Source organism: Saccostrea cucullata, unplaced genomic scaffold (assembly GCF_032062105.1).
Source record: "Saccostrea cucullata isolate Sc308-1 unplaced genomic scaffold, CSIRO_AGI_Scuc_v1 ctg6385, whole genome shotgun sequence".
In the NCBI taxonomy this organism is placed as follows: Eukaryota; Metazoa; Mollusca; class Bivalvia; order Ostreida; family Ostreidae; genus Saccostrea; species Saccostrea cuccullata.
The window spans coordinates 3,700-31,368 of NW_026927881.1; the positions used below are offsets into that span (position 1 = coordinate 3,700).

General features: G+C 33.4%; 1 protein-coding gene across 1 annotated transcript; it reads right to left on the reverse strand.

Moving 5' to 3' along the window:
- Positions 1 to 406: 406 nt before the first annotated feature.
- LOC134275769 (uncharacterized) lies at positions 407 to 23,470 on the reverse strand (the record flags this gene model as incomplete). Its single annotated transcript, XM_062758065.1, has 10 exons — positions 407 to 639; positions 1,944 to 2,141; positions 2,387 to 2,617; positions 7,505 to 7,702; positions 12,026 to 12,176; positions 12,523 to 12,653; positions 14,348 to 14,498; positions 14,846 to 14,976; positions 21,358 to 21,606; positions 23,273 to 23,470. Coding segments are annotated over 10 exons (1,841 nt in total), but the record flags the coding sequence as incomplete, so codon positions are not given.
- Between the last annotated feature and the right edge of the window lie 4,199 nt (positions 23,471 to 27,669).

Sequence of the window (27,669 nt, forward strand, 5' to 3'; positions counted from 1 at the left end):
ATGTTTCCTGACCTTTCTGAAAGACTTTCATGACTTTCAACAGAAATTGGAGACTGAGGGTGAAAATAAATATATCTTATCATAATTTACGGCAAAATTAGAGCTCACTAAAGTCTAACATCATCTACACTGACAAACCTTTGTTTGCCTTATATGGCTATTGTTATTAATGCGCACAGATGATCTAACCATGGGCAACTGACCAATCGTTGAATGAATAGTAAAGTTTACGCCAAGCACGTTTACATTTTACTTCGAACATGTGGCTCAGGTCAATCTATGATCAAGTCAATGGAGTGCAAAATTAAAGAAAATTCTTATGAACAAAATACAAAGGTTAGAAACTATGAAAGATGTCATGGGCGTTTTTAGCTCACCTGAGCTGAAGGACAAGGAAAGACAAGCATGTAATAGGATTCATTTATTAACCAGAGAACTAGGATCCAAATACTTGAACATCAGCAAGATTCATTGCACTACGATACTTTTGTAAGATTTGAACCCAGCGTCCTGTCATTCCACCTGGACATTTTATTTTTATCATTTGACCAGTTTTTCCGGGCCCTTTGAAAGTACCACATGTCTTCAAACTCCCTAATGTCTCACCAACTAGTATCACAGCATTACGGAAACGATTACCTGAAATCAGAATTGTAAAATGAACAAAACCAGAAGACGAAATTACTTATATGTATTGACTTTAGCGAAAGTACAAGTACTAATTAAAAGACCATCTTAGCAAGGTATCTGAAGATTTCTTTTCAGAATTAGAACATTATTGAACCTCCCCAGGTATAAATTAAATACTACCTACTAAGCCTAGAAGCTAACATGAGTCTCTTAAACACACAGTTTACAAACAATTCCTTAAAATAGTAGAACTTGTCTTAAATGAGATACAGTCCACTTGATTACACGTTTTATACAATTACCCAGTATTTTTGTGAAGACAACAATTAAAGACTTAATTAAACAACGGGGTGAGAAAAGTACAGATATATCGTAAACAAAGGGTTTACCTTGGAAAATTCCCAGTTTACATCAGTATCTATACTTAAATGCAAGATCTGCAATTTTTTTTTACCAGAATAAGGATAGCGAGAGAGCTTATCCTTCTAAAATTAAAAAAAACTTTAACAAGAGTCTACTTTGGGTACATTCTTCATGTAGAATGCAGAATTCTACGGCTTCTGTTACCTAAACGAGCTCTCTGTAATTCTTTCATTCTAGTTGCATCATTGTATGGGATTGACCCAAAATTGTGCCATGTCTTTATTCTTGCACATGCATCCTGTGTATTGTCTCTCTATTCTTTTTATACGTATAATGAGCTAGAGATGGAATCAATCTAGAAATTTTGGTTATTACAGGCATGATTTGTGAGTAAAAACACTTTTTATGTTCATTTTTGAATTTCTCAAATGGCTAAATCAAAATCTTTTGGACGTGTGGATCTTCATTTATTACGTATCAAGGCCATAAACTCAGAACAGACTTACAGCTATAGGTAAGAGTTTTGATTTTCGATATACATGTATCTAGAATTCCATTCAAAAATATGTATCTGCATAAAAAATAAAAATTTTTTATAAAACACAAATTCAAACACATGTTGAAAATTTCATTTCATTATCAAAATTATTTAGGTAATTACATTGACTTAAAATTTTGAGTCTGTTCTCACTTTATGGTCTTGGGGCTTGGTCTGGGAACTATGACTTGCTTGGTGAGAACAGAGCTACGAGAAGACTGATAATTAGACCTACTCAGTACTGTTATACCAAAAAAAAAAATACTTTTTTGAGTGCTTTTGAAATCAATATATTTGTAAAGGGAAAGCATGAAATGACTGGAGAAAACGAAGAGTATTCGAGCTTAGAAGTCAATAAAACAATACAAAAATGAAGCAGAGCAAACACGGACCTGAAAAAAAAATCACTTACCACAACAGTTTCTCCTGTTAAAGATTCTCACTTCGTCGACGCTATAGCTTTTCCCTAGATCGATCCGATACCACGGAGTGGCATCAATTTTAGTATGGCAAAAATCGTTCAAATTTCCATTATTACATACTGCAGGCTTGAAATGAGCAAGGGTACTACTAAGGAAGGATTTTTTCCCACGAGCAAGCTCTTTCACAACTGAAACGTCAATGAAATACATGCATGTAGATATAACGATTCCGAACAAATTTCAAGCTCAGAAGTTCATTTGAACAATACAAAGCAGAACCAGCAAAATATTTGAGATTTTTTTAAATAAAAAAAAATCTCACATTTGAAATGCTGATAAGAACGTTTGTCAAAGAAATGCTAATCAGAGAGAGAGAGAGAGAGAAAGAGAGAGAGAGAGAGAACTAAACACAATCAAAAAAAAATTAACTAACCTGCCGGCTTGACTACTTGGCTTGCAGATTTGCTTGCAAATACTTGAACATCGGCAAGATTCATTGCACTACGATACCTCTGTGTGATCTGAACCCAGCGTCCTCTCATTCCACCTGGACATTTTATTTTTATCATTTGACCAGTTTTTCCGGGCCCTTTGAAAGTACCGCATGTCTTCAAACTTCCTAATGAGTCACCAACTTGGATCAGAGCATCACGGAAACGATTACCTGAAATCAGAATTGTAAAAAGAAAAAAAATCAGAAGAAGAAACTCTTATCGGTCCAGCTTAGCAAAATCTATAATGATTTCTTTTTAGCATTAAAGCAACATAAAACCCATTAAGGAACGAACAGTATTCACGATAAAAAATGTCTTAACCTCCATCCCCACAATCACGCATTTGAAAGCATATACCTTTCGCCGCAATTGCGCATTTTAACGCATGTTCCTTTGCCCAGCAATCACGCATTTTAACGCACTTACTGAAGTTTTTGTTTTACAATATGATGCACAGCCATGTGTTTTTGTACATATGAACATACTTGAAATTTTACCTGGAAAACAGATAATTAAACTTATTGACGTCATAATGAGAGTTTACGTCAGACTTCGTGTTTACAACTGTTGAAATGGAACCTTACCAAAATCGAAAATACTCATGATAAATTTACTAGGGGACTTTTCTTCAGATTCGGTTGATGATGACAGTGACAATAGCTTAAGTGATTCGGACTTTGAAAATCTTTCGTTGGTAAGCCTCTCTGATTTGGACGCACATAGATCTAACCGATACGGATTCTAATGGTGAAAAGGGAATGTCACTTAAATGGACTTCCATCTTAATTACAAGATGTTAAGGAACCCCCTTTGTATGTGCTATGGGACCAACACAAATAGTACAATGTTGTGAAACAGAAAAAAAAAATTCGAAAATTGTTTTACTCGGATTGTGTAACTACATCAACAACAGGCATTAACAAATATGTCCTCGAGGAACAACAACGAAAGGGTTTGCTATTAAGTAATATTTATCAAGGAAAATTGACATAGCGAAAGCAAGAATAGAGCTAAGGCAGACATGAAATTAAATTTTCGTATGAATTTTATAGCACTTTCATATGATGATTTTTTAATAAAAAGTCATTGAGAATTAAACAAACTGATATTCAACGAAGAAAAAAAGCAATATCTCTTCCAAAATACATGTGCAAAACGGAAGCGGAAGTGCTTGTACATTGTGGGCATAGCCCGGTTTATTAACAATGGTTTTTGTGTCATGTACATGTAGTTGTGTTAAGTCAAACAATACGTCTATAATTTAATTAGAAAAAAAATGTCCTTCAGAATAAAGTTTTTTTTAAACTAATATGCTTAAATTTCTGTATATTATTCTAAATTAGGGGAGTACCATTCTTACTATTCTTAATATTCTTTCTTTTTTAGAAATGAATGATATATCAATTAAAGTGAAGAAAATTTGATATGGTAAATAGAAAGATCAATTATTTTTATCTCAAAATAAAATTAGAAATGTAAGGTATTAATGAAAGAGGTATTAAATAATGAAAACATTGGCAACAGAAACTAGAAATCAACATATGTATGTAAGAAACAGATTCGATTGAGTTGAATACAAAATGGTCCTTACAAATGAAATCTGTAAAATCTGACATGACAATCCATTGAATTTCATGAAAAAATGTCTTTAGAAAGTTATCTCTCTTATCAGAGGTATATTACACCATAACTTTAAGAATACACTGAGCATACTAAGTATATACTTGAAAGTTGAGTTAAGAGTTAAGAAGTCTTATGCAATACGCAAAGCAATGTGATAAGTACAATTTCGATTTCTTTTTTAAAGCAGGAAAACAGTTCTTACGTATATGCTTAGGGACTTATGACTTTTACTAGTAATGCATGAAAAATATGGAGATAACGAACAGTATTCAATATCAAAGTCCATAAAACAAAACAAAATAGGAGCAGAGCAAACACGATCCTCCAAAACATCAGAGGCGATATCAGATGCCATGGAGGAGTGAGCATCCCTGCTGACCGGTCACACCCGCCGTGTGCTCCTTGTCATGATCGGGAGGAAACGGAAAAATCCGTCGTCAAGTCAGTGCATAAATAATGGACTAACAATTAGTATCAGAGTTCCCGAAACTAGTCAAAAATATGTCGGACAATTGTCCTGTAAATATTCAAAATTCACCGGACAGTTGTAAAATTTACCGGACATTAATTTTTTGTATGTAAATTTAACATATTATAGGATTGGAAATTGTAACGATATAATAAATAATATGTGTAAATAAAAAGATGGCAAATGCAGATTTTTTTAAAAAAAATTATTAAAATATTTTCTATAAGGCCTGTGTATGCAGGATTTATTTGACGTCGCCGACGGCGTGTGATGACCAACGCTTAATTCATCGTATAAAATTATTATGTCCATTCTGACAGATTTTTTTTTATTTTTTTTTAAATAAAATCTGCAACATGACAACTCTTGGTTGATTGTTTGGAATTAGTGGGAAATATATGTTGTTTTCCAGGCTTTTTTCTTTTGGATTTTGGTATTTTATGTGCCAGGAAAATTATTACGTAAAATATCAAACTCGTTTTAAAAAGCCTGGAAAACGTCCGATATTTCTGACTAGTTAAAATTTATTATACAACCTCCACACAGTTAAAAATATGTACTAATGATATAAAGATATGCAAATTTATCATGAAAATGATGATTTTAAGTGAATTTGTTGTCGTTTTACTACATTCAAGTCAGTCCTCTATTTTTAGAAAAGGGGAAAAACGCGCAAGCCATGTATTTTAAATGCTATCAAATACATTTAAAAAAATCCAGAAGTTGGTATAATATTATCATGCTAATAGATTAAATTATAGAGAAAATAATAAATGGTAACAAATTGTCTGGAATCAAGCAGAAATAGCAGGCAACTCTTGCAACCCTGCAAATTCGTCAAAACGAAAGTAGATCAGAACTACAGAGTGCATATATTTATCAGAGGGAAAATATTTGTTTGACAGTGTTTTTATGGAAATTATTATTTTAATTTGTAGCTTTTTATATTAGACAATCACCGTCTACATTTTATTTAAACAAGATCTGGCGCGCCCCTGACGTTTTTTTCATTCCTTTAGTTTTGCATTTGTTTATTGTCAGGACAATTGAATTAAATGATTTTGTTAAGATTATATGTAAACGTTATACAGTCTGTAAAAAAAAAAAAACATCGGACATTTTGGGTTTACCGGTCCCATTAACAAATTTCGGGAACTCTGTAGTATGAAAAAACGTCTGCCAGCATTTGACTCAATTTATTAAATTGTATTTGCTGACAAGGTCATGGTATCGACAATAGAACTTACAAATGATGACTTTAAACGAGACTGCTGATAGTCTTGTTTCATCTACTTGTTTGTTAATAATTTACCTAGTTTTAGAAATTGTTCATAGGTAGAACATGCTCTAGTGCATAGAATCAACTAATATATGTAAACTTCATATGCAGGTGATGAAGGTATATTGCTGGATAGGTAAGGGAAGTTAACGATAGAAAAACATGCATGGGTATATAACAAATTTAAAAAACTTACGTTAAAAATGTGGCATTAAATACAGAATATCTGAGCTTTTCATTTGAGTAATCTAAAATAAACTCGGATCAAATTGAAACAAGAAGTCTCTGTCGAGACTGTAGCTCTACTGCTTTATACTTAAAACAAAGGAAGAAAAAAGTAGCAGTTGGGACTTGAAACTTTAAAACAGCAATAAGTAGAACCAGAAGTCTCTGTCGAGACTGTAGCTCTACTGGTTTGTACTTATAACAAAGGATGAGAAAAGAAGCCATTGCCATCAGACCACTACTGTAGAAGGAGTAACGTTTTAAAGGAATTTCAGACATTTCTATTTTTAGTAACAATGGCAATACTGTTCATCAAAATCAAAAACTGATGCACTATTTTATATAATGTCTTAGTGTAGCCAGTTATATTAAAATCAGACCAAAACTGTAGGAGGAGTTGCGTTTTAAAGGAATTTCACAGAAAATTCTATTTTTAGTAACCATGGCACGATGTTCATCGAAATCAAAAACCGATGCACTATTTTATGCACCTCAGTGTAGTCTACTTGTGTGCCAAGTTATATCGAAATCAGATCAAAATTGTAGGAGGAGTAGCGTTTAAAGGATTTTCTCAGAAAATTCTATCTTTAGTAACCATGGCAACACCGTTTATCGAAATCAAATCACAATGCACTATTTTATGTATCTTATTGTAGTCTACTTGTGTGCCAATTTATTTTAAAATCAGACAATAACTGTAGGATTTTGAAAGAATTTCACAGAAATTTCTATTTTAAGTAACCATGGCAACACCGTTCATCGAAATCAAAAACCAATGCACAGAATTTTGTATCTTAGTGTAGTCTACTTGTGTGCCAAGATATATTGAAATCAGACCATAACTGTAGGAGGAGTAGCATTTTGAAAGAATTTAACAGAAATTTGTATTTTTAAATAACCATGGCAACACCGTTCATCGAAATCAAAAACCGATGCACAGAATTATTTATCTTAGTGAAGTCTACTTGTGTGCTAAGTTATATTGAAATCAGACCAAAACTGTGGGAAAAGTAGCATTTTGAAAAAATTTCACAGAAATTTCTATTTTTGGTAACCATGGCAACACCGTTCATCAAAATCAAAAACCAATGCACAGAATTATGTATTTTAGTGTAGTTTACTTGTGTGCCAAGATATATTGAAATCAGACCAAAACTGTAGGAGAAGTAGCATTTTGAAAGAATTTCACAGAAATTTCTGATTTTAGTAACCATGGTAACACCGTTCATCGAAATCAAAAACCAATGCAAAAAATTATGTATCTTAGTGTAGTCTACTTGTGTGCCAAGTTATATTGAGATCAGGCCAAAACTGTTGGAGGAGTGGCATTTTGAAAAATTGTTTACAGACAGACAGACGGACAGACGCATTACTATCGCATAAGCTCTTCTGGTCTCTGACCAGTAGAGCTAAAAATGAAAATACTATAATGATTATCATAATGATTGCAAAATCACTTACCACAACACCTTCTCCTGTTAAAGATTCTCACTTCGTCAACGTCATATCTTGCCCCTAGATCGATCCGATACCACGGAGTGGCATCAATTTTAGTATGGCAAAAATCGTTCAAATTTCCATTATTACATACTGCAGGCTTGTAATGAGCAAGAGTACTACTAAGGTAGGATTTTTTCCCACGAGCAACCTCTTTCACAGCTGAAACGACAATGAAATACATGTATATGGATCGAAATAAAGGTTTGGAATAGTATTCAACTCAAAGTTCATTTGAACAATAGAAAGCAGAACCAGCTAAAACTCAGAAAATTAAAACATCAGAGGTAGGATGTCATGTACGAGTGGGTATTCCTTGCCAACCATTATAGGGATGACAACTTGATTTTTTAAATGATCAGTATTGCTTGAACAATTCATCGATTATACCATTTTCTTAGCTTCTCCTTAGAAAAGGCCTCTCTTGAAAGAATGGAATATATGGAGATAATTCCAATCTTAATTTTATTTATTGATTCCCTGTGTTTTGATTGGACGAAAACAAATTCAAGAAAAAGTTTACACATCGATGAATTCTTCAATTAGAACTACTTTCTTGACTGTTGTAAAAACATTGAAAACAGATACTTCTAGTCCGTTTTAGCTAAATAATGATTACAAGAAACTTGAAATAAAAATGAATGAATGAATGATCGAATGAATGAATGAAAAGAAGATAAACAGGACTGACAGACGGGAATATTATGTTTATATCACTGTCGGATCACGAGTGTGAATTTAAAAAAATCGCTGATCATGCTGTCATTTTCTCGACGTTCAATATCAGCTCATTTGGTATCGTTGTGGTCGGGAAAAGAAACGTACCTCAGACTCTTGCCTTTTTAACATCAAATTCATATGTTTACATCCTACAGATCCCATATTCTCCCTAAATCTTTGAACGAACCAGAGCAAATCGAGGACGTCATCGGTCTGCATCTTTCGTTATTGTTGTATTCAACTTGTTGTTAAAATGTCAACATGACCATGGTCAAGGACGAATTATTCTGGAGAATATGCGTATTACGATATTTGTTGACTTAAACAACATTCATTGAGTTTTTATAAGTTTATTTATTGATTGTTTAGACAATTTAAGTTGGATTTTATCGATATTCATCTTGTATACGTTTCTTTGCGGCATAAAGTATTCCTACGCCGTACAAAATAACGGATTGTATGGCGGCCTCAAAGGGAAATAATTTTAATAATTTAAAAAATTCGTAATTGGAATTATAAGAATTAAACGTCCTTTTTTCAGAATTTATCGATGTGTAAACTCTGCCTTTTTACTCACAAACTTTACATAAAAGTGCTTCGCACTTTTATTCAGTTTGTGAGTAAAAAGGCAGAGTTTACACATCGATAAATTCTGAAAAAAGAACGTTTAATCCTATAATAACGAACAGTTTTCATCCTCGAAAGTCCATTTAAATCAGGAGCAAAATAAACACGGACCTCTAAAACATAATAGTTGGGATCAGGTGCCATGGAGGAGTGAGCAGTCCCTGTCGACCATTCACGCCCGCCATGCATGTGCTGCTTGTCATGATCGAGAAATAATGGAAAATACATAACAATTCAATTGTTTAACAAATAATATGAAGAACATCAGTCAGCATAAAGTTAATGATTGACTGCTTTTGCTGACAGGTCATTTTATCAACTATATAACTTATAAATATTAACAATTAGTTTAAACGAGAATCCTGATATTCTTACTCTATCAACCTGTTTGTTTATAACTTATCTCAAGTTTTAGAACTTGTTCATACGTAGAACATGCTCAATCGTTGTTAACCACGGCCATTCTGGCCTTCAAGGGTTAACTGAGAGGAGAAAATTTCGTAGCTCAATAAAATATTGACCAATGTGTGTAAAGCAGCATAGTCGGAAAATAAACTTTGATGGGACCTTACAATGGACTTTTGCAAGAAGCATTGACTTTTACAGTTGACACTTTACATTGACATTTAAACTTGTATCATGTTCAAGGTACAGAATTGATAAAAGATCAAAAAGCCCCTTTATTTGTAATGGTTACTAAATTTGGATGGTTGGCGGTTGAGGGTAGGGATTTCCTCAAGGACAACTTGTTTCTGCTTTGATTTAACCCATTATTTTCGATTAACTAAATGAGCTTCCGCATAGTGTCCTACTGTAAAAGTAAGCAGCAATTGTAAAAGTCAGCACTCCTCGCAAACCGTTAACGTCTAATACCCAATCACAGTTTACAAATTATTTTTTGTTTACTAAAATGACCGCCCATTGTCTATTTCAACTACATTGAAACAATTATTGTCAGCATTTGTTGACAGGCGTGCATATTCAAGATTACGACACTTGATGTGAACAAGCAGCCACGGATAGAAGAGAGCTATGCGATTCAGAACCGTGACTTGAGACGATGAGCATGCTGTTGCATATCAAACAGAGATATATAAACCCCCGTATGCAGATGATTAAGGTATACCGATATTGCTGCATAAGTAAGGAAAGTTAACAATTGAAAAGTTAAAGACATTACGCTTATCATAAAGTTTGGTTGTTAAATAACCATTAACGTCTTTTTCTAGTACATATCCAACTATGAAACATTACAGTGTATTTAACATATGTGCCGGACTCTGTGGTATGTTTTATTTCATGCTCACTGTGATATAACCTATTGACATATGAATGGAAATAACCATTTTTAATTGACAATGCGTCGTTGCTATATCTTAATGATTTGTTACACTAATTTTATTATTGATAGTTGTAATTAAACTTTACGCAGAAAGACCTAATCAACATAAGCATTTCAAGAGGTCTTTCAACAGAAAGGTGGATAGACCTAATAATAATAAACATAAGAATATCAATAGCGTTAATGCGTTTTTAATCAAGTTTCCTCTCTAAATATCAATGTAAAAATTCATCATAAATATTAAACAAGAGGCCCATGGGCCACATCGCTCACCTGAGAAGCTTTGACAATTCTGTTCTTTACCAGATTTCCCCCTTGTTAAACATAATGCATCCCCACCCTACCCCACTGATCCTAATTTAGACATGTTGAAATCTACACTACCCCATGATCCTTCCATGGGCACATATGTTTCAGCTTTTTTGGCCCAGTGGTTCCCGAGAAGAAGATTTTCAAAGATTTTTCCTATATATTTCTATGTAAAACTTTGATTCCCTATAATGGCCCCGCCCTTCCCCCGGGGGTTATGATTCCTACAATTTAGAATTTACACTACCCCAGAATGCTTTCACATAAGCTTCACTTTTTCTGGCCCAGTGGTTCTTGAGAAGAAGATTTTCAAAGATTTTTCCTATATATTTCTATATTAAACTTTGATTCCCCATTGTGGCCCCGCCCTTCCCCCGGGGGTCATTATTTGAACAATTTAAAATCTACATTATACCAGGATGCTTCCACATAAGTTTCAGCTTTTTTTGGCCCAGTGGTTCCTGAGAAGAAGATTTTCAAAGATTTTTCCTATATATTTCTATGTAAAACTTTGATTCCCTATAATGGCCCCGCCCTTTCCCCGGGGGTCATGATTCCTACAATTTAGAATTTACACTACCCCAGAATGCTTCCACATAAGTTTCACTTTTTCTGGCCCAGTGGTTCTTGAGAAGAAGATTTTCAAAGAATTTTCCTATATATTTCCATATAAAACTTTGATTCCCCATTGTGGCCCCGCCCTTCCCAAGCGGGTCATCATTTGAACAATTTAGAATCTACATTATACCAGGATGCTTCCACATAAGTTTCAGCTTTTCTGGCCCAGTGGTTCTTGAGAAGAAGATTTTCAAAGATTTTTCCTATATATTACTATATAAAACTTTGATTCCCCATTGTGGCCCCGCCCTTCCCCCGGGGGTCATTATTTGAACAATTTAGAATCTACATTATACCAGGATGCTTCCACATAAGTTTCAGCTTTTCTGGCCCAGTGGTTCTTGAGAAGAAGATTTTCAAAGATTTTTCCTATATATTTCTATATAAAACTTTGATTCCCCATTGTGGCCCCGCCCTTCCCCCGGGGGTCATGATTTGAACAATTTAGAATCTACACTACCCCAGGATGCTTCCACATAAGTTTCAGCTTTACTGGCCCAGTGGTTCTTGAGAAGAAGATTTTTTAATGACCCAACCATATTTTTGTCTTTTCTTGATTATCTCCCCTTGCGAGGGGATATGTCCCTTCATTTTAACAATTTAAATTCCCCTTCACCCAAGGATGCTTTTTATCAAGTTTGGTCAAAATTGGCCCAGTGGGTCTTGAGAAGAAGTCGAAAATGTGAAAAGTTTACAGACGGACAGACAGACAGACAGACAGACAGACGGAAGGACAACGGACAAAATGTGATCAGAAAAGCTCACTTGAGCCTTCGGCTCAGGTGAGCTAAAAAAGCAGTCAGACGGAATTCAACAACATATGCAGATAATTTCAATTAATTACTTAGTATGATGTAAGAAGTACTCACCTGAACTGCGGTATTTCGGGTTTCTGTAAATCAAGAGCCTCCAAGGGCCTCCACAAGCCTCGTTACTTCCCTTACATTTCATCATGCATTCTTTCATTGGTTTACTTATCTTGGACTGCATGGTATTACCACACCAACACTCATTAGCATGCTGCAATATACAAAAAATCATATTAAATTACTGAGTAAAATACTGTAAAATCACATATTTTGGCGGGGTCAAATTTTCCAGGTTTGAAGAAAAAATATTGGTTTGTGAGGATTTATATTCGTGGTTGGAAAATGTTTAGTAGTACTGTATAGGAAATTGTACATGTCAAGGAAGTCATGAATTCATAGGTCTATCCATACCTCAAAACTATCGAAAATTAAACCCCTACGAATATTAGTGACTTTGATTCTCAGTATCATCTTTAATACGCTTTAGAAATTCATTATTGGATTGAACACATGGATTATTCTTTCTATAAAACGTTGAAACAATAAAGGAAAATTACTTGAAGACCGTAAAATCTTTTGTTTCTTCTTTCACAGTTTTGTCTACAGAAGCCGACTGTCATGTGTTTACTCAATGTCGGTGGTCCAGAAAGAACCCTTCTCTTTGAGTCCTGGTAGCAGCCAAGCATATCTGTAAGAAAAAATAATAGTTTTAATCTCCGTAACAAACACGGACCTCTAAAACATGATAGTTGTGATCAGGTGCCATGGAGGAGTGAGCAGTCCCTGCCGACCAGTCACACGTACCTGCCATGTGCTCCTTGTCATGATCAAGAAATAATGGAAAATGGTTGACAATTCAATGGTTTAACAAATAATATGAGGAACATCAGTCAGCATTAAGTTAATGATAGATTGTTTTTGCTGACAGGTCATTTTATCAACTATATAACTTATAAATATTAACAATTAGTTTAAACGAGAATCCTGATTCCATCAACCTGTTTGTTCATAACTTACCTCAAGTTTAAGAACTTGTTCATACATACACTATAGAACATGCTCAATCGTTGTAAACAACGGCCATTCTAGCCTTGGTTGAATGAGAAAATTTCGTAGCTCAAAAAATATTGACCAATGTGTGTAAAGCAGCATAGTCGGAAAATGAACTTTGATTGGATCTTACAATGGACTTTTGCAAGAAGCATTGACTTCTACAGTTGACGCTTTACGTTGACATTTAAACTTGTATCATGTTCAAGGTATTAGAATTGATAAAAGATCAGAAAGCCCCTTTATGTGTCATGGTTACTGAATTTGGATGGTTGGCGGTTGAGGGTAGGGATTTCCTCAAGGACAACTTTTTTTGCTTTGATTTAACCCATTATTTTCGTTTAACTAAATGTTGAGCAAAATAAAGACACTAGTAGTTCGCAAACTTTTTGATCATCCCTCGTATCTATATGGGAAAAGAGCTTCCGTATTTGATCATCCCTCGTATCTATATGGTAAAAGAGCTTCCGCATAGTGTCCTACTGTAAAAGTAAGCGGCAATTGTAAAATCAGCACTCCTCGCAAACGTCCTATATACAAAATCACAGTTTACAAATTATTTTTTGTTTACTAAAATGACCGCCCATTGTCTATTTCAACTACATGGAAACAATTATTGTCAACATTTGTTGACAGGCGTGCATATTCAAGATTACGACACTTGATGTGAACAAGCAGCCACGGATAGGAGAGTGCTATGCGACTCAGAACCGTGACTTGAGACGATGAGCATGCTATTGCATATTGAACAGAAATATATAAACCCCCGTATGCAGATGATAAAGGTATACCGATATTGCTGCATAAGTAAGGAAAGTTAACGTTTGAAAAGTTAAAGACATTACGCTTATCATAAAGTTTGGTTGTTAAATAACCATTAACGTCTTTTTCTAGTACATATCCAACTATGAAACATTACAGTGTATTTAACATATGTGCCGGACTCTGTGGTATGTTTTATTTCATGCTCACTGTGATATATCATATTGACATATGAATGGAAATAACCATTTTTAATTGACAATGCGTCGTTGCTATATATCTAAATGATTTGTTACACTAATTTTGTTATTGATAGTTGTAATTAAACTTTACACGGAAAGACCTAATCAACATATGCATTTCAAGAGGTCTTTCAACAGAAAGGTGGATAGACCTAATAATAATAAACATAAGACTATCAATAGCGTTAATGCGTTTTTAATCAAGTTTCCTCTCTAAATATCAATGTAAAAATTCATCATAAATATTAAAAAAAGCAGTCAGACGGAATTCAACAACATATGCAGATAATTTCAATTAATTACTTAGTATGATGTAAGAAGTACTCACCTGAACTGCGGTATTTCGGGTTTCTGTAAATCAAGAGCCTCCAAGGGCCTCCACAAGCCTCGTTACTTCCCTTACATTTCATCATGCATTCTTTCATTGGTTTACTTATCTTGGACTGCATGGTATTACCACACCAACACTCATTAGCATGCTGCAATATACAAAAAATCATATTAAATTACTGAGTAAAATACTGTAAAATCACATATTTTGGCGGGGTCAAATTTTCCAGGTTTGAAGAAAAAATATTGGTTTGTGAGGATTTATATTCGTGGTTGGAAAATGTTTAGTAGTACTGTATAGGAAATTGTACATGTCAAGGAAGTCATGAATTCATAGGTCTATCCATACCTCAAAACTATCGAAAAATTAAACCCCTACGAATATTAGTGACTTTGATTCTCAGTATCATCTTTATTACACTTAAGAAATTCATTATTGGTTTGAACACATGGATTATCCTTTCTATAAAACGTTGAAACAATAAAGGAAAATTACTTGAAGACCGTAAAATCTTTTGTTTCTTCTTTCACAGTTTTGTCTACAGAAGCCGACTGTCATGTGTTTACTCAATGTCGGTGGTCCAGAAAGAACCCTTTTCTTTGAGTCCTGGTAGCAGCCAAGCATATCTGTAAGAAAAAATAATAGTTTTAGTCTCCGTAACAAACATGGATCTCTAAAACATGATAGTTGTGATCAGGTGCCATGGAGGAGTGAGCAGTCCCTGCCGACCAGTCACACGTACCTGCCATGTGCTCCTTGTCATGATCAAGAAATAATGGAAAATGGTTGACAATTCAATGGTTTAACAAATAATATGAGGAACATCAGTCAGCATAAAGTTGATGATAGATTGTTTTTGCTGACAGGTCATTTTATCAACTATATAACTTATAAATATTAACAATTAGTTTAAACGAGAATCCTGATTCCATCAACCTGTTTGTTCATAACTTACCTCAAGTTTAAGAACTTGTTCATACATACACTATAGAACATGCTCAATCGTTGTAAACAACGGCCATTCTAGCCTTGGTTGAATGAGAAAATTTCGTAGCTCAAAAAATATTGACCAATGTGTGTAAAGCAGCATAGTCGGAAAATGAACTTTGATTGGACCTTACAATGGACTTTTGCAAGAAGCATTGACTTCTACAGTTGACGCTTTACTTTGACATTTAAACTTGTATCATGTTCAAGGTATTAGAATTGATAAAAGATCAGAAAGCCCCTTTATTTGTCATGGTTACTGAATTTGGATGGTTGGCGGTTGAGGGTAGGGATTTCCTCAAGGACAACTTGTTTTTGCTTTGATATAACCCATTCTTTTCGTTTAACTAAATGTTGAGCAAAATAAAGACACTAGTAGTTCGCAAACTTTTTGATCATCCCTCGTATCTATATGGGAAAAGAGCTTCCGTATTTGATCATCCCTCGTATCTATATGGTAAAAGAGCTTAGGCATAGTGTCTTACTGTAAAAGTAAGCGGCAATTGTAAAAGTCAGCACTCCTCGCAAACGTCCTATACAAAATCACAGTTTACAAATTATTTTTTTTTTACTAAAAATGACCGCCCATTGTCTTTTTCAACTACGATGGAAACAATTATTGTCAGCATTTGTTGAAAATGACTTCACAACATACAGGCATGCATATTCAAGATTACGACACTTTATGTAACAAGCAGCCACGGATAGGAGAAAGCTATATGCGAATCAGAACCGTGACTTGACATGATGAACATGCTATTGCATATCGAATTAATAGAGATATAATATAAATCCCCGTATGCAGATGATACAGGTATATCGATATTGCTGCATAAGTAAGGAAAGTTAACGATTGAAAAGTTAAAGACATTACACCTATCATAAAGTTTGGTTGTTAAATGACCATTAACGTCTTTTTCTAGTACATATTCAACTAAGAAACATTATTTAAATTATGTGCCGGACTCTTTGGTATGTTTTATTTCATCTTACTGTGATATATCGTATTGACATATGAATGGAAATAACCATTTTTAATTGACAATGCGTCGTTGCTATACCTAAATGATTTGTTACACTAATTTTGTTATTGATAGTTGTAATTAAATTTTACGCAGAAAGACCTAATCAGCATAATCATTTAAAGAGGTCTTTCAACAGAAAGGTGGATAGACTTAATAATAAACATAAGAATATCAATAGGTTGAAAAGACCCATAATAAATACGGTCAATGTTAATGCGTTTTTAATCAAGTTTCCTCTATAAATATCAAAGTAAAATGCATCATCAATATAAAAATAGCAGTCCGATGGAATTCAACAACATATGCAGATAATTTAAATTAATTACTAAGTATAATGTAAGTAGTAATCACCTGGGCTGCGGTATTTCGGGTTTTTGTAAATCAAGAGCCTTCACTCAGTTTGCGACCGTTAAATCAGCATAAATAGTCGCAAATACCAAGTTAGAAGATAGTTATTCCCTAAATGTAAACCTGTATCTCAAATGGATGGCTCTGCATACTTGACGTGATTTACAAATGACATCATAATAGCCTTACAGAATATAAAATTGTAGAAATAAAATTCTAATTCGCATTAGTTTACTTTGCTTTAGCTGTCGTGTGAAAGCAATTTAATTCACATCATTTTGATTTGCATTATTTAATGCCCTGTTCACAGGACACGTTTAATTCGCAGTAAATTAATGCGAAGTGAACTAATGTGAATAAAACTAATGTGAATTAAATTGCGTTCACAAGACAGCTTATGCGAAGTAAACTAATGCGAATTAAAATTCTACTTCTATGGCCAGGCGTCAGTAAGGCCATTATGACGTCATTTACAAATCATGTCACCTTATGCAGGAGCAGATGCATTTGACATAAGGTTACTGTGTCTGTACACACGTTTTAGTGATTAACACATTTTTCTTCGTTTTTCACTCAAAAATAGCACACATTTTTCAAGCTGACCACCGATATGTGGTATTTGACCTAATTTTGCCATTACGCATGCTCAAAATTTAATTCGAATTAGCTTCGCTTAGCGTTCCGGGGAGCTAATGCGAAGTAATTTAATGCGCAGTAAACTAATTCGAATTAATCTTATTTGCATTAAATTCTCCGTGTGAACGCTAAGTGAAGCTAATTCGCAGTAACTTTACGTTTTATTCACATTAAACTTTCCGTGTAAACAGGGTATAACTTCGCATTAATTTACTGCGAATTCAGCTCTCCGTGTGAACAGGGCATAACCATCAACATGTGTCCTGTGACTTAATTCTGGCCCTATGCATGCGTCAAAATTTAATTTGAATAAGCTTCGCTTACAGCTTTCACACGGAGCTAATGCAAATAAATTTAATGCACAGTAAATTAATTCGAATATTAGTACTGTGAACGCTAAGCAAAGCTAATTCGCAACTTAATGTTTTAATTTGAATAATAAAACTCTCCGTGTGAAAAGGGCATTAGAATAATATTAAATTACTATTATATAAAAATAGTCTGATTCATTGTCTCTAATTTACTGACAAGTCAGTGGTTTTTTAAATGTGAAAAAAGATAAATTTTAGGGACAATAGGTATAATTATATATGTGTCTCATTATTGTTTTCAATATATACCACTTTGTAAATAAAAATGTACACTCAAATTTAAACTGTAATATAATAAAATGGGATAATTTTTTTTTTTGGGGGGGGGGGGGGGGGGGGAGAGAAATTACAAGGGGTTACCCTTTGTTCAGAGCCCATATTATGCTAGTACTAAACTTTTAAACGTTAGTCTAACAAAGTGGAATTTTTTAAAATAATTCAATACGACATGCAAAACAATGATTAAATTTTGTTCCTTAATATTTTTCAATTATATTTAATAATATTTTGTATTAACTCTTCAGACTTTAATTCTCATGTATAGACAAATTCTTGGTCAGGTACATTTTCGGTATTTTGCATTTCGGGATATATACATGTAGTCTGGGAGGCTACAGCGGAAATATAAACATGTTGACATATCATTTTTCTGAAGGTATTCCTTTGCTGGGATATATGTCTATCTTATAAAGGCAGATTTTTCAAGAGTGAGCCCATTTAGTGCTGAGTATAGAACTACCTAAATGTTTTTATGAGTACAATTTCAACAGATTTGAGACATATTTGCCATATATCTAGATAACAGTAATTTCATTTTTGTACAAGAAAAAAAATAATAAATAAACAAAACAAAAAAAAAATAAATAGAAAACAGAGTTTCCGAAAACTATCGGTCCTACCGGCAAAACCGATAGAAAATCGAAATGTCCGATGAAATTCGGTACAGTACCGGTCCGTGTGACCGATTGTGGTGAGGGCCTGTCCTGATTATTTATTGTACTCTAATCTATTGCAATATCTTCATAAATGAAAATTTTCAATGTAGCAAGCTCCCATTCTTCATAAATATCCATAATCTTATCCATTTTTTTTTACTTCCAAAAACGATCGTTTTTTCCTAATTTCCTCCATTCCTCTGTTATTGGTAAACAGCAGTATATAGGTCATGAAGTGCAATGGTCACTGAGAAAACGTATAAAGAAAATTTAAAATATTTATTTTTATTTTGAATTTCTATCATAACTGCTATTTATATATGATTCAATTTTACAGGTGAGAATTAAACTTTAACTTTTTAAAAGAAATCTTGAGAAATTTTCTTTTTCAAGAATTAACTTTTTTTTTTATAATTAGTTGTTTTTTCCCCAAACATTTACTTGGGGCTAGAGACTTTAATGCTGCCACAAGCCTGTGTGGGCTGGTGCCATGCTTGAATTATTTATAGTTGCATAACCCTGCTATCACAGTGTTGGTGAGCCACAAAAATTTTTACATATTCAATGCCATTTTCTTTTGAATTACATCTGACATGAAATATACACTGTATATTTTAAAATCTGTTCGGACTGATAGAATATGCTTCGGACTGGTAAAACACATTTAGTCATCAGTCCGAATGACTGATAGAAATATTTGGTTTTCGGAAACTCTGGAAAAGGGGGGTTATTTCAAGTTTAACCATTACACTTGATGTACGTGGTCCATTTTTTAAAATTACAGATGTACAAATAATCTTCTGCAACTTGACGGTTTTCTCATACTTCTGATTTGAATCGGCTGCATTTCATTTCCGGAATTTTTTGTAATTATCAATATTTCATTTCCGAAATTTTTTTTTTCTCGACATTTTCAGATAGTACCTTTAGGAACTGACTTGAAGACTTAACCTATGGAAAATTCAAATACTAAATAAAAGGTGCCTACAGATTTATCAAATTTGAGCAATAAATTACTTTAATGATACTTTATAACTCTAGCTTGGTCAAATAAAGTATTTCGGGTCATAATTTGTAGGAAAATGAGATGAAAAACCATTTTCTAAACTCTCATTTCCTATGAAAAATTAAGAAAAATGATCACGAAATTGTTTTTTTTCATTATCAGAAAGAAAATTTATCCAGTTTGCCTACTTTTGTCTTTCAGAAAAGAGTAATTAGTATTTTCTTCACCTCCTCTTTAAAAGAAGGTCAAAGAAGAAGGTATGGTTTTAGCTTTATTGCGCCTTAAAAATGTAATGACATCAAAATTTTTGAAACTGGCTTAAATATTTGTTAAATAAATGACTCTGATAATTCAGGGAAGAATATGGCATGAAGGTTTACCATTCTGCAAATATGATGTCATTAATGTGAAGCATTTCTCTATTTTCGACAGAAAAAGCCTCAAAATGACACATTTCAAAGGCGATTTTCCTTTAGAAAACAGTGTCCACCACTGTCGCCCACATTAATTTTTTTTATATTTTGTGCAAAATTCAATAACAAATCACATATCTCAAGATCTTTGTGGGCGATACCTGTGGACAATGTTATCTGAAAGAAAATTCCATTGAAAATTGGTGTCTTCTGCAACTTTTTAAGAAAATAAGGGAATATGCACATGTTTATACATCATAATTAGCTTTTTAAAACCCATGTGAGAAAAATGACTTGTATGATTTTTCTGCATTCAACTTCAATTAAACTAAAAGGCATGAGTTTTCAACTCTTACACCAGTTTCATTTTTTAGAAAATCACAGGGCAAAATTTGTATAGAAACCATACCTTCTTCTTTACAACATATATCGGGATTACATTTCATGTGATTTCAAATTGAATTCTATGAAAATATTTCATTTTCTTGAAAATTCTATTGGAGTCATTAAGTACTGGAAAAAGAAAGTTGAAATTGATTATGTCGTCATAATGGATCAAGCTCCAAAAAGTTAATTAGTCTAAAGACATTTACTAGATTTTGACCTTGAGTAAGGCAAAGTCCCGCAACTAACTAACATTCCAAGTTTAAATCCCAAAATGACAAGGGAGGAGGTAACTTTTATTATATACCAAATCCGGGAATTCATGAAACCACAATCGTGTCAGATTAGAGAAAACATGAAAAATACAACCTGTGAATTTAATTCCCTACAATACAGAGTATGTATACATGTATTTCGGAGATAACGAACAGATTTTAAGCTCAAAATCCATTTAAACAAAAGAATACAAAGCAGAAAAAGAATTAACCTCAGCTAAAACACTAAAACACTCAGCTAAATGATAGTGTTCATATAAAATCCGATCCCTTACAAGGTTATTTGTTTGTCCACTAGGTATAAATCTATTTAAATTATATATTCATTTTAATACATTTTTGACAAACGTTTTGCTATTTACTTTTAAAATTTGGCCTCTATTAATGTTGACCAAACAAATTAAAAGTATACCTATACAAAAAGATTTGGTTTTTATTATTTTAGAGTAATTTCGCTTTATTTTTTTTAAAACTGAAAACACCTTTTATTTGTAATGCTAAGTAGAACGATTGCAAACCTCCTGCGATGTTGCCCATAAGATAAGTTCATCACTTTCCTCTCAGAGAGAGAGAAAGAGAGAGAGAGAGAGAGCTGAACACAATCAAAATACAAAACAAATGACTTACCTGCTCGGTTGACTGTTGTAGTTGGTTTGGGCGCTTGGCTTGCAGATTTGGTTCCAAATACTTGTACATCGGCAAGATTCATCGCACTACGATACTTCTGTACGATTTGAACCCAACGTCCTTTCATTCCACCTGGACATTTTATTTTCATCATTTGACCAGTTTTTCCAGGCCCTTTGAAAGTACCGCATGTCTTCAAACTTCCTATTGAGTCACCAACTTGGATCACAGCATCACGGAAACGATTACCTGGGATCAGAATTGCATACTAAATAAATATTAGAAGAATGGAGCTTCTCGTCAACTAACCAAAAGACAGCATTGTAGTATGTAGCATCCGCTTATAAATGTATCGTTTTCAATAACATGCTTCAACCCAAGTTAATATGTACAAATAAGATGATATACATGATACTAAAAATAAATGACCGTTAAGCGTCAACAGCATAATTTCAAAAGATAACTTCACTAACCTAGTAAACATAAACAAACTAAAATGATATAAAGAATACTAAAAATAAAAAAGTCTATTGGGCTAAGGGCAAAATCAAAACGATCTTTTGGAAACAAACTTTACTGTTTGTAAAATAACAGTAATTTCCAGATATTGACATTAAACTTGTTATATATGAATGAACACTCAATGTAGAAATCGTAACAATTTTGTTAAAAATGTGCATATGGTCATCCTTATATGATATAGATTTTGTTAACCAGAATGTACAAATTTACATTTTATCTTACTTTCTATGACTTGTCATGGTTAAAAAAACATTAAATTATGTTTCTTTGTAATGTAACTTCTTTAGATCTTGACTGAATCTTTTGGCTGTGTGTAAGTTAGAAAAATGACATTGAAAAGTCAGAAAAAAATGGGTCTACACTACTTCTTGTCATATACGCTTACATAACAATTATTCAAATTAATCAACAGAATCTTAAAATCTTTTTTTATCTATATAGCATCCGAGTATATGCAAGCATATTGTCTTAGTATGAACAAAATTTTTTTCAAATAAGATCATCATTTGTTTAATTCCAAATGTTTATTAGAGGATAAATTGCTTTGAGATAGTAAAATTCGAGCCTATTTGGAATAAAGTATAAGTAATCATAATTGATATATGAGACCAAAGCTCTAATTTTGCAGAAATTTTTATTTTTTCCCCAATTTAAAAATGGCATGTTCCCGTTTTGCACACATTTGATAATTAGGTATAGAACAATAAGTGTGAATTGTGTTTTGATAACAATTATAGTCCGATTTCTGGTTAGGATTTACCTGTATTTCACCTATGGATCATGAACAGGAAGAATAAATATTATAATTCAATGTATATGAATATTTATTGGAAAAAGTGAATTTATTGAGTACTGTAGATCACTTAATTTTGGCGACACCTTATTTTCGCGAGAAAGTTATTGACTTTTTATTAGCGAGACAAAATTTTCACGAATTGTGGTCATTGCTCTATATAATCTTAAGAAATTCTATTATACGCGAGAATGAAATTTTCGCGAGCATACTGTCTCGAGTAATTACGTGAAAATAAAGTTCTCGCGAATAAAAAGTTATTTACAGTATTTTATTTAATACTAATCATTTTTAAAAAATGACTGCTATTTCTTGAAAATCAAATAATTTTTAAAGGTTTTTTAAGCTAATAAATCAAAAATAATAGTAAAATTTTGATCTGCAAAGCAGGAAAAAGTACTTACGCATATGCTTAAGGACTTATGACTTTTAATGTATATATACAAACCCTGGGTATATAACAAATTTAAAAAACATAAATTAAATATGTGGCATTAAATGCAGTATATCTGAACTTTTCATCTAAGTAATCTAAAATAAACTTGGATCAAATTGAACAAATGCAAATACAATAACGATAATGATTGCAAAATCACTTACCACAACACCTTCTCCTGTTAAAGATTCTCACTTCGTCAACGTCATATCTTGCCCCTAGATCGATCCGATACCACGGAGTGGCATCAATTTTAGTATGGCAAAAATCGTTCAAATTTCCATTATTACATACTGCAGGCTTGTAATTAGCAAGGGTACTACTAAGGTAGGATTTTTTCCCACGAGCAATTTCTTTCACACCTAAAACGACAGTGAAATACATGCATATGGAAATAGCGATTCCGAACAGAATTCAAGCTCAAAGGTTCATTTGAACAATACAAAGCAGAACCAGCACAAATTCAGAAAATTAAAACATCGGGTAGGATGACATGGAGGAGTGAGTATTCCCTGCTGACCATTATGACAACTCGGTTTTTCAAATGATCAGTATTGCTTGAACAATTCAATCATCGATTCAATACAAATCAAGAGCAGAGCACGGACCTTTAAAACATGATAGTTGGGATCGGTGCCATAGTGGAGTGAGCAGGTGCCATAGTGGAGTGAGCAGTCCTTGCCGACCAGTCACACCCGTCATGTGCTCCTTGTCATGATTGGGAAACAACGGAAAATTACGTTGACAATTCAGTGTATAAATCACGGTTTAACAAATAATATGAAGAGTGTCAGTCAGCATAAAATTCATGATATATTATATTTGCTGACAAGGTCATTTTATCAACCATAGAAATTTAAAAACAATTAAGGGGGGACCTATGTTAGAAAAGTCTTTGTGTGAAATTTTCAAAACTTTGACATTTCTTTCCTGACCACTTGCTCTTAATTTTTAGGTATTAAAAACAATACCATATGCTTATTTTTACACAGGAGCACGTGCAAAAACAGTGTCAAATGCTAAAAATAGATCATTTTCAGACATTATCGTTCTACCCAAAATCTGCGCTAAAAAGAACCAAAAATGTCAAATCATATTCAAAATCAACAGGTATATAATTTTTATGACTTGTATCTTTAAAATGAAGGAAAAGTCATTGTAATTGATCTCGCATGAAAAATTATAATGGAGACTACAGTAAGTATCACCCCGTTCTTCTTGCCGTGTTTTTTACAATTCCTACATGCATAACAGCTATTATCTTAAAAAGTCTTTGTGTGGAAATACTGTAATTCATATTTTTTGAAAGAAATGATTCATCTCTTTTTTTTATTTTTAAAAAGTATACCTTTATGATAAATTAAACAAGAAATATGACGTTTGCTCTTATTTTCGTACTCTTGTGTCACAAATATTGATCTTACTGCACTAAAAAAGGTAAGTAAGCACCGCCAAACATCTGAATATAAAACTATTTTGCGAAAAACGAGTATTTTGTTTTGATTAGAAACAATTTAAACAGATCAATTCCTTTCTTCTTCATTCCAATCATTCTGTTTCCCCCTTCCTCCTTACTTCCCCGTCAACAACCAACACCTATTAGAACCTAGGAATGACTTTATACAATAAAATCAACATGCACTATAAATCAATAAGCAAATATAGGTACAAGTACATTTCTTCATATTTTCCTATAGTTTTATCCAGAAAATTCAATTAATGGTAAACATAAAATTAAACATATTTCCCTGATTAAGCCACTTTCTTTGCTGAATATTATCTTATCTTTTTGCACTTATATATCAGCATATCATCGAGGTATTTCTTCACAACTGAAACTGCTTTGAATTATCAACCAAAGAAAGAGAATTCTAATATTAACAAACTCCATAAATCAAATAAAACTGTTAATAATGATGTATAAATTTTCTTTTAGTAAATTGTTTACGTTATTGATAATTAACAATGTTATACCTATATCACAGTTGCAAAAGTCAACAGGTAAAAATAAACGTTGCTATTGTGACGTCACATAACCCTGCTTTGACGTAGAACGACATAGGTCCCCCCTTAACAATGACTTTAAACGAGAATCCTGATATTCTGATTCCATCAACCTATTTGTTCATAACTTACATCAAGTTTTAGAACTTAATTGTTCATATGTGGAACATGCTCAATCGTCGTAAACCACAGCCAAAATGTGCGATCCTCTCCATTCTGGCCGTGGTCAATTGAGAAGAGAAAATTTCGTAGCTTAATAAATATTGACCAATGCGAGTAAAGCATAGTCGGAAAATGAACTTTGATGCGACCTTACAATGGACTTTTGTGAGAAGCATTGACTTATACAGTTGACGGTTTGCATTGACATTTACACCTGTATCATGTACGAATGTAGAGAATTGATAATAGATAAGGAAACCTCTTAATTTGTCATTGGTATGGTGTTAGGGGCACTAACTTATGAAGGCTGGGAGTTGAGGTTAGGGTTTTCTTCAAGGAAAACAAATTTTTGCTTTGAAATAACCCATTATTTTTGTTTAACTAAATGTTGAGCGAAATATCTATATCGTAAAAGTGCTTCCGTATATTATTGTTTGCAGTTGAGTGTAAAGTTTCACGTTACGCCACGATCTAGCTGACAGCTGCGCTTAAGGTAAATTGTACACGCCTCCAAACCGCAAGCTTTACGACTGGAACTTTATTCTTATCCCTAATTAGTTGCTCATGCAATAGACTATTTCCGTGTTAATGTTGATAATTTGAGTTGACCAATCACGTGAATTGTGTACGCTGGATGCATTTGACGAAAAAGATCGTGACGTAACACAAAACTTTACACTCGAATGCAAACAATATTATTATACCTCATCATAAATATTCTACACAACGCGTTATCTGATTGGTTCTAGGTTATCAAGTGATCGGGCCATAAAACTTCATATTTCCCATCGTCGGCACGCTTTTCATCATATTCCACCTCTTCGGAACACCTAGTGAATTTTCCCGCAAAATAGTTCTCATTCGTTGAACGAAAACTCTCGAGAGTAGTAGACGTCACAATAGCCTGGTTGACGTCACAAAACTGATGACAATGTGTTGATCAAAGGGTTTTAAAGTAACTTTACGTTAACAGTGAAAGTGAAATTTGAAAGTTTATGTTTATTTCAAAGGCTTTGCTTGTTTCGGTATAATAAACAATTCATTGCATGAATGTTCGGGAAACATGAAGACTTATTCAGCCAAGAAATATCATATTCCCCTCGGGCGAAGCCCTCGGGGAATATGATTTTTCTTGGCTGAATAAGTCTTCATATTTCCCTCACTATCATGCAATAAATCTATAATATTGTCCAAGTGTAAAAGTAAGCGTCAACTGTAAAAGTAAGCGCACCTTGCCAAAGTTTAATACCCAGTCGCAGTTTATGATTTATTATTTGTCTACTGATAATGTCCATCCATTGTTGATTTCAATTACGATGGAAGATTAGTTCAATGAATGATAAAAAAAAACTGCACTGTGAAATGATAACTTGTATACTTTAATTTTAACAAGAGGCCCATGGGCCACATCGCTCACATAAGTAACTTGGGTGATGCAGTTCTTTACCAGATTTCCCCTCTTGTTATACCTATTGTGCCCCCCTACCCCCTCCCCTGTCATGATTAGAATCTACAAAACCCCAGGATGCTTCCACGTAAGTTCCAGCTTTCCTGGCCCAGTGCTTCTTGAGAAGAAGATTTTTAAAGATTTTCTCTTTATATTTTTATGTAAAAATTGGATTCCCTATTATGATCTTTTTCTATATTTTTCTAGGTAAAACTTGGAAGTATATGTGTAAAAAAAAAAAAGACCGTCCTTCAATATACTGGAGAGTGTCGCGTTAGTTTTATAACCCCCCCTCCCCCATCCCCAAATGAAGACTTGATCAGAACGTTTGTCACCTGTCGCCTTGCAAGTGCATTAATTGGTACAGCAGAGTGCCAATATATTCACCAATACAAGTTCAATAACTCCTTTAATTATTATGTAGCTAAAACATGTACCATTGATTTATATTTATATAATAGTGTTGTGTTTTGCGTGCACGGTATGCCTAAATAGTAGTCAGGGTTTGAAACATGGTGCACTAGCCGGAGGCGAGTGCACTATGTGTCAAACTCTGACTACTATTTAGGCATAGTGCATGTAGAGTACAACACTATTGTTATTATTATGCTGACTGTTGTTACTGTATAAAAACGGCAATATTTTCTTCATTCCCAATGTTTCATCACCTGTAACATTCGTCTACTCTATTATGACGTCACCTTATGCATAATGTACATCATAATCTTTTTCTTTAATTAAGAAATAAACAACGTTATTCAGTGAACATGGCATTATGAATTGCAATTGCTCTGCTGGCATATTCCATGATGCGCACTAGCGCATCATGGAAAATATGCCAGCAGAGCTATTGCTATTCATAATGCCATGTTCACTGAATAATCGTTGTTTATTACTTATATTTGCATTCTTTGATTTTTTTAAAAGAATATCAGAGGAAATCCTGAC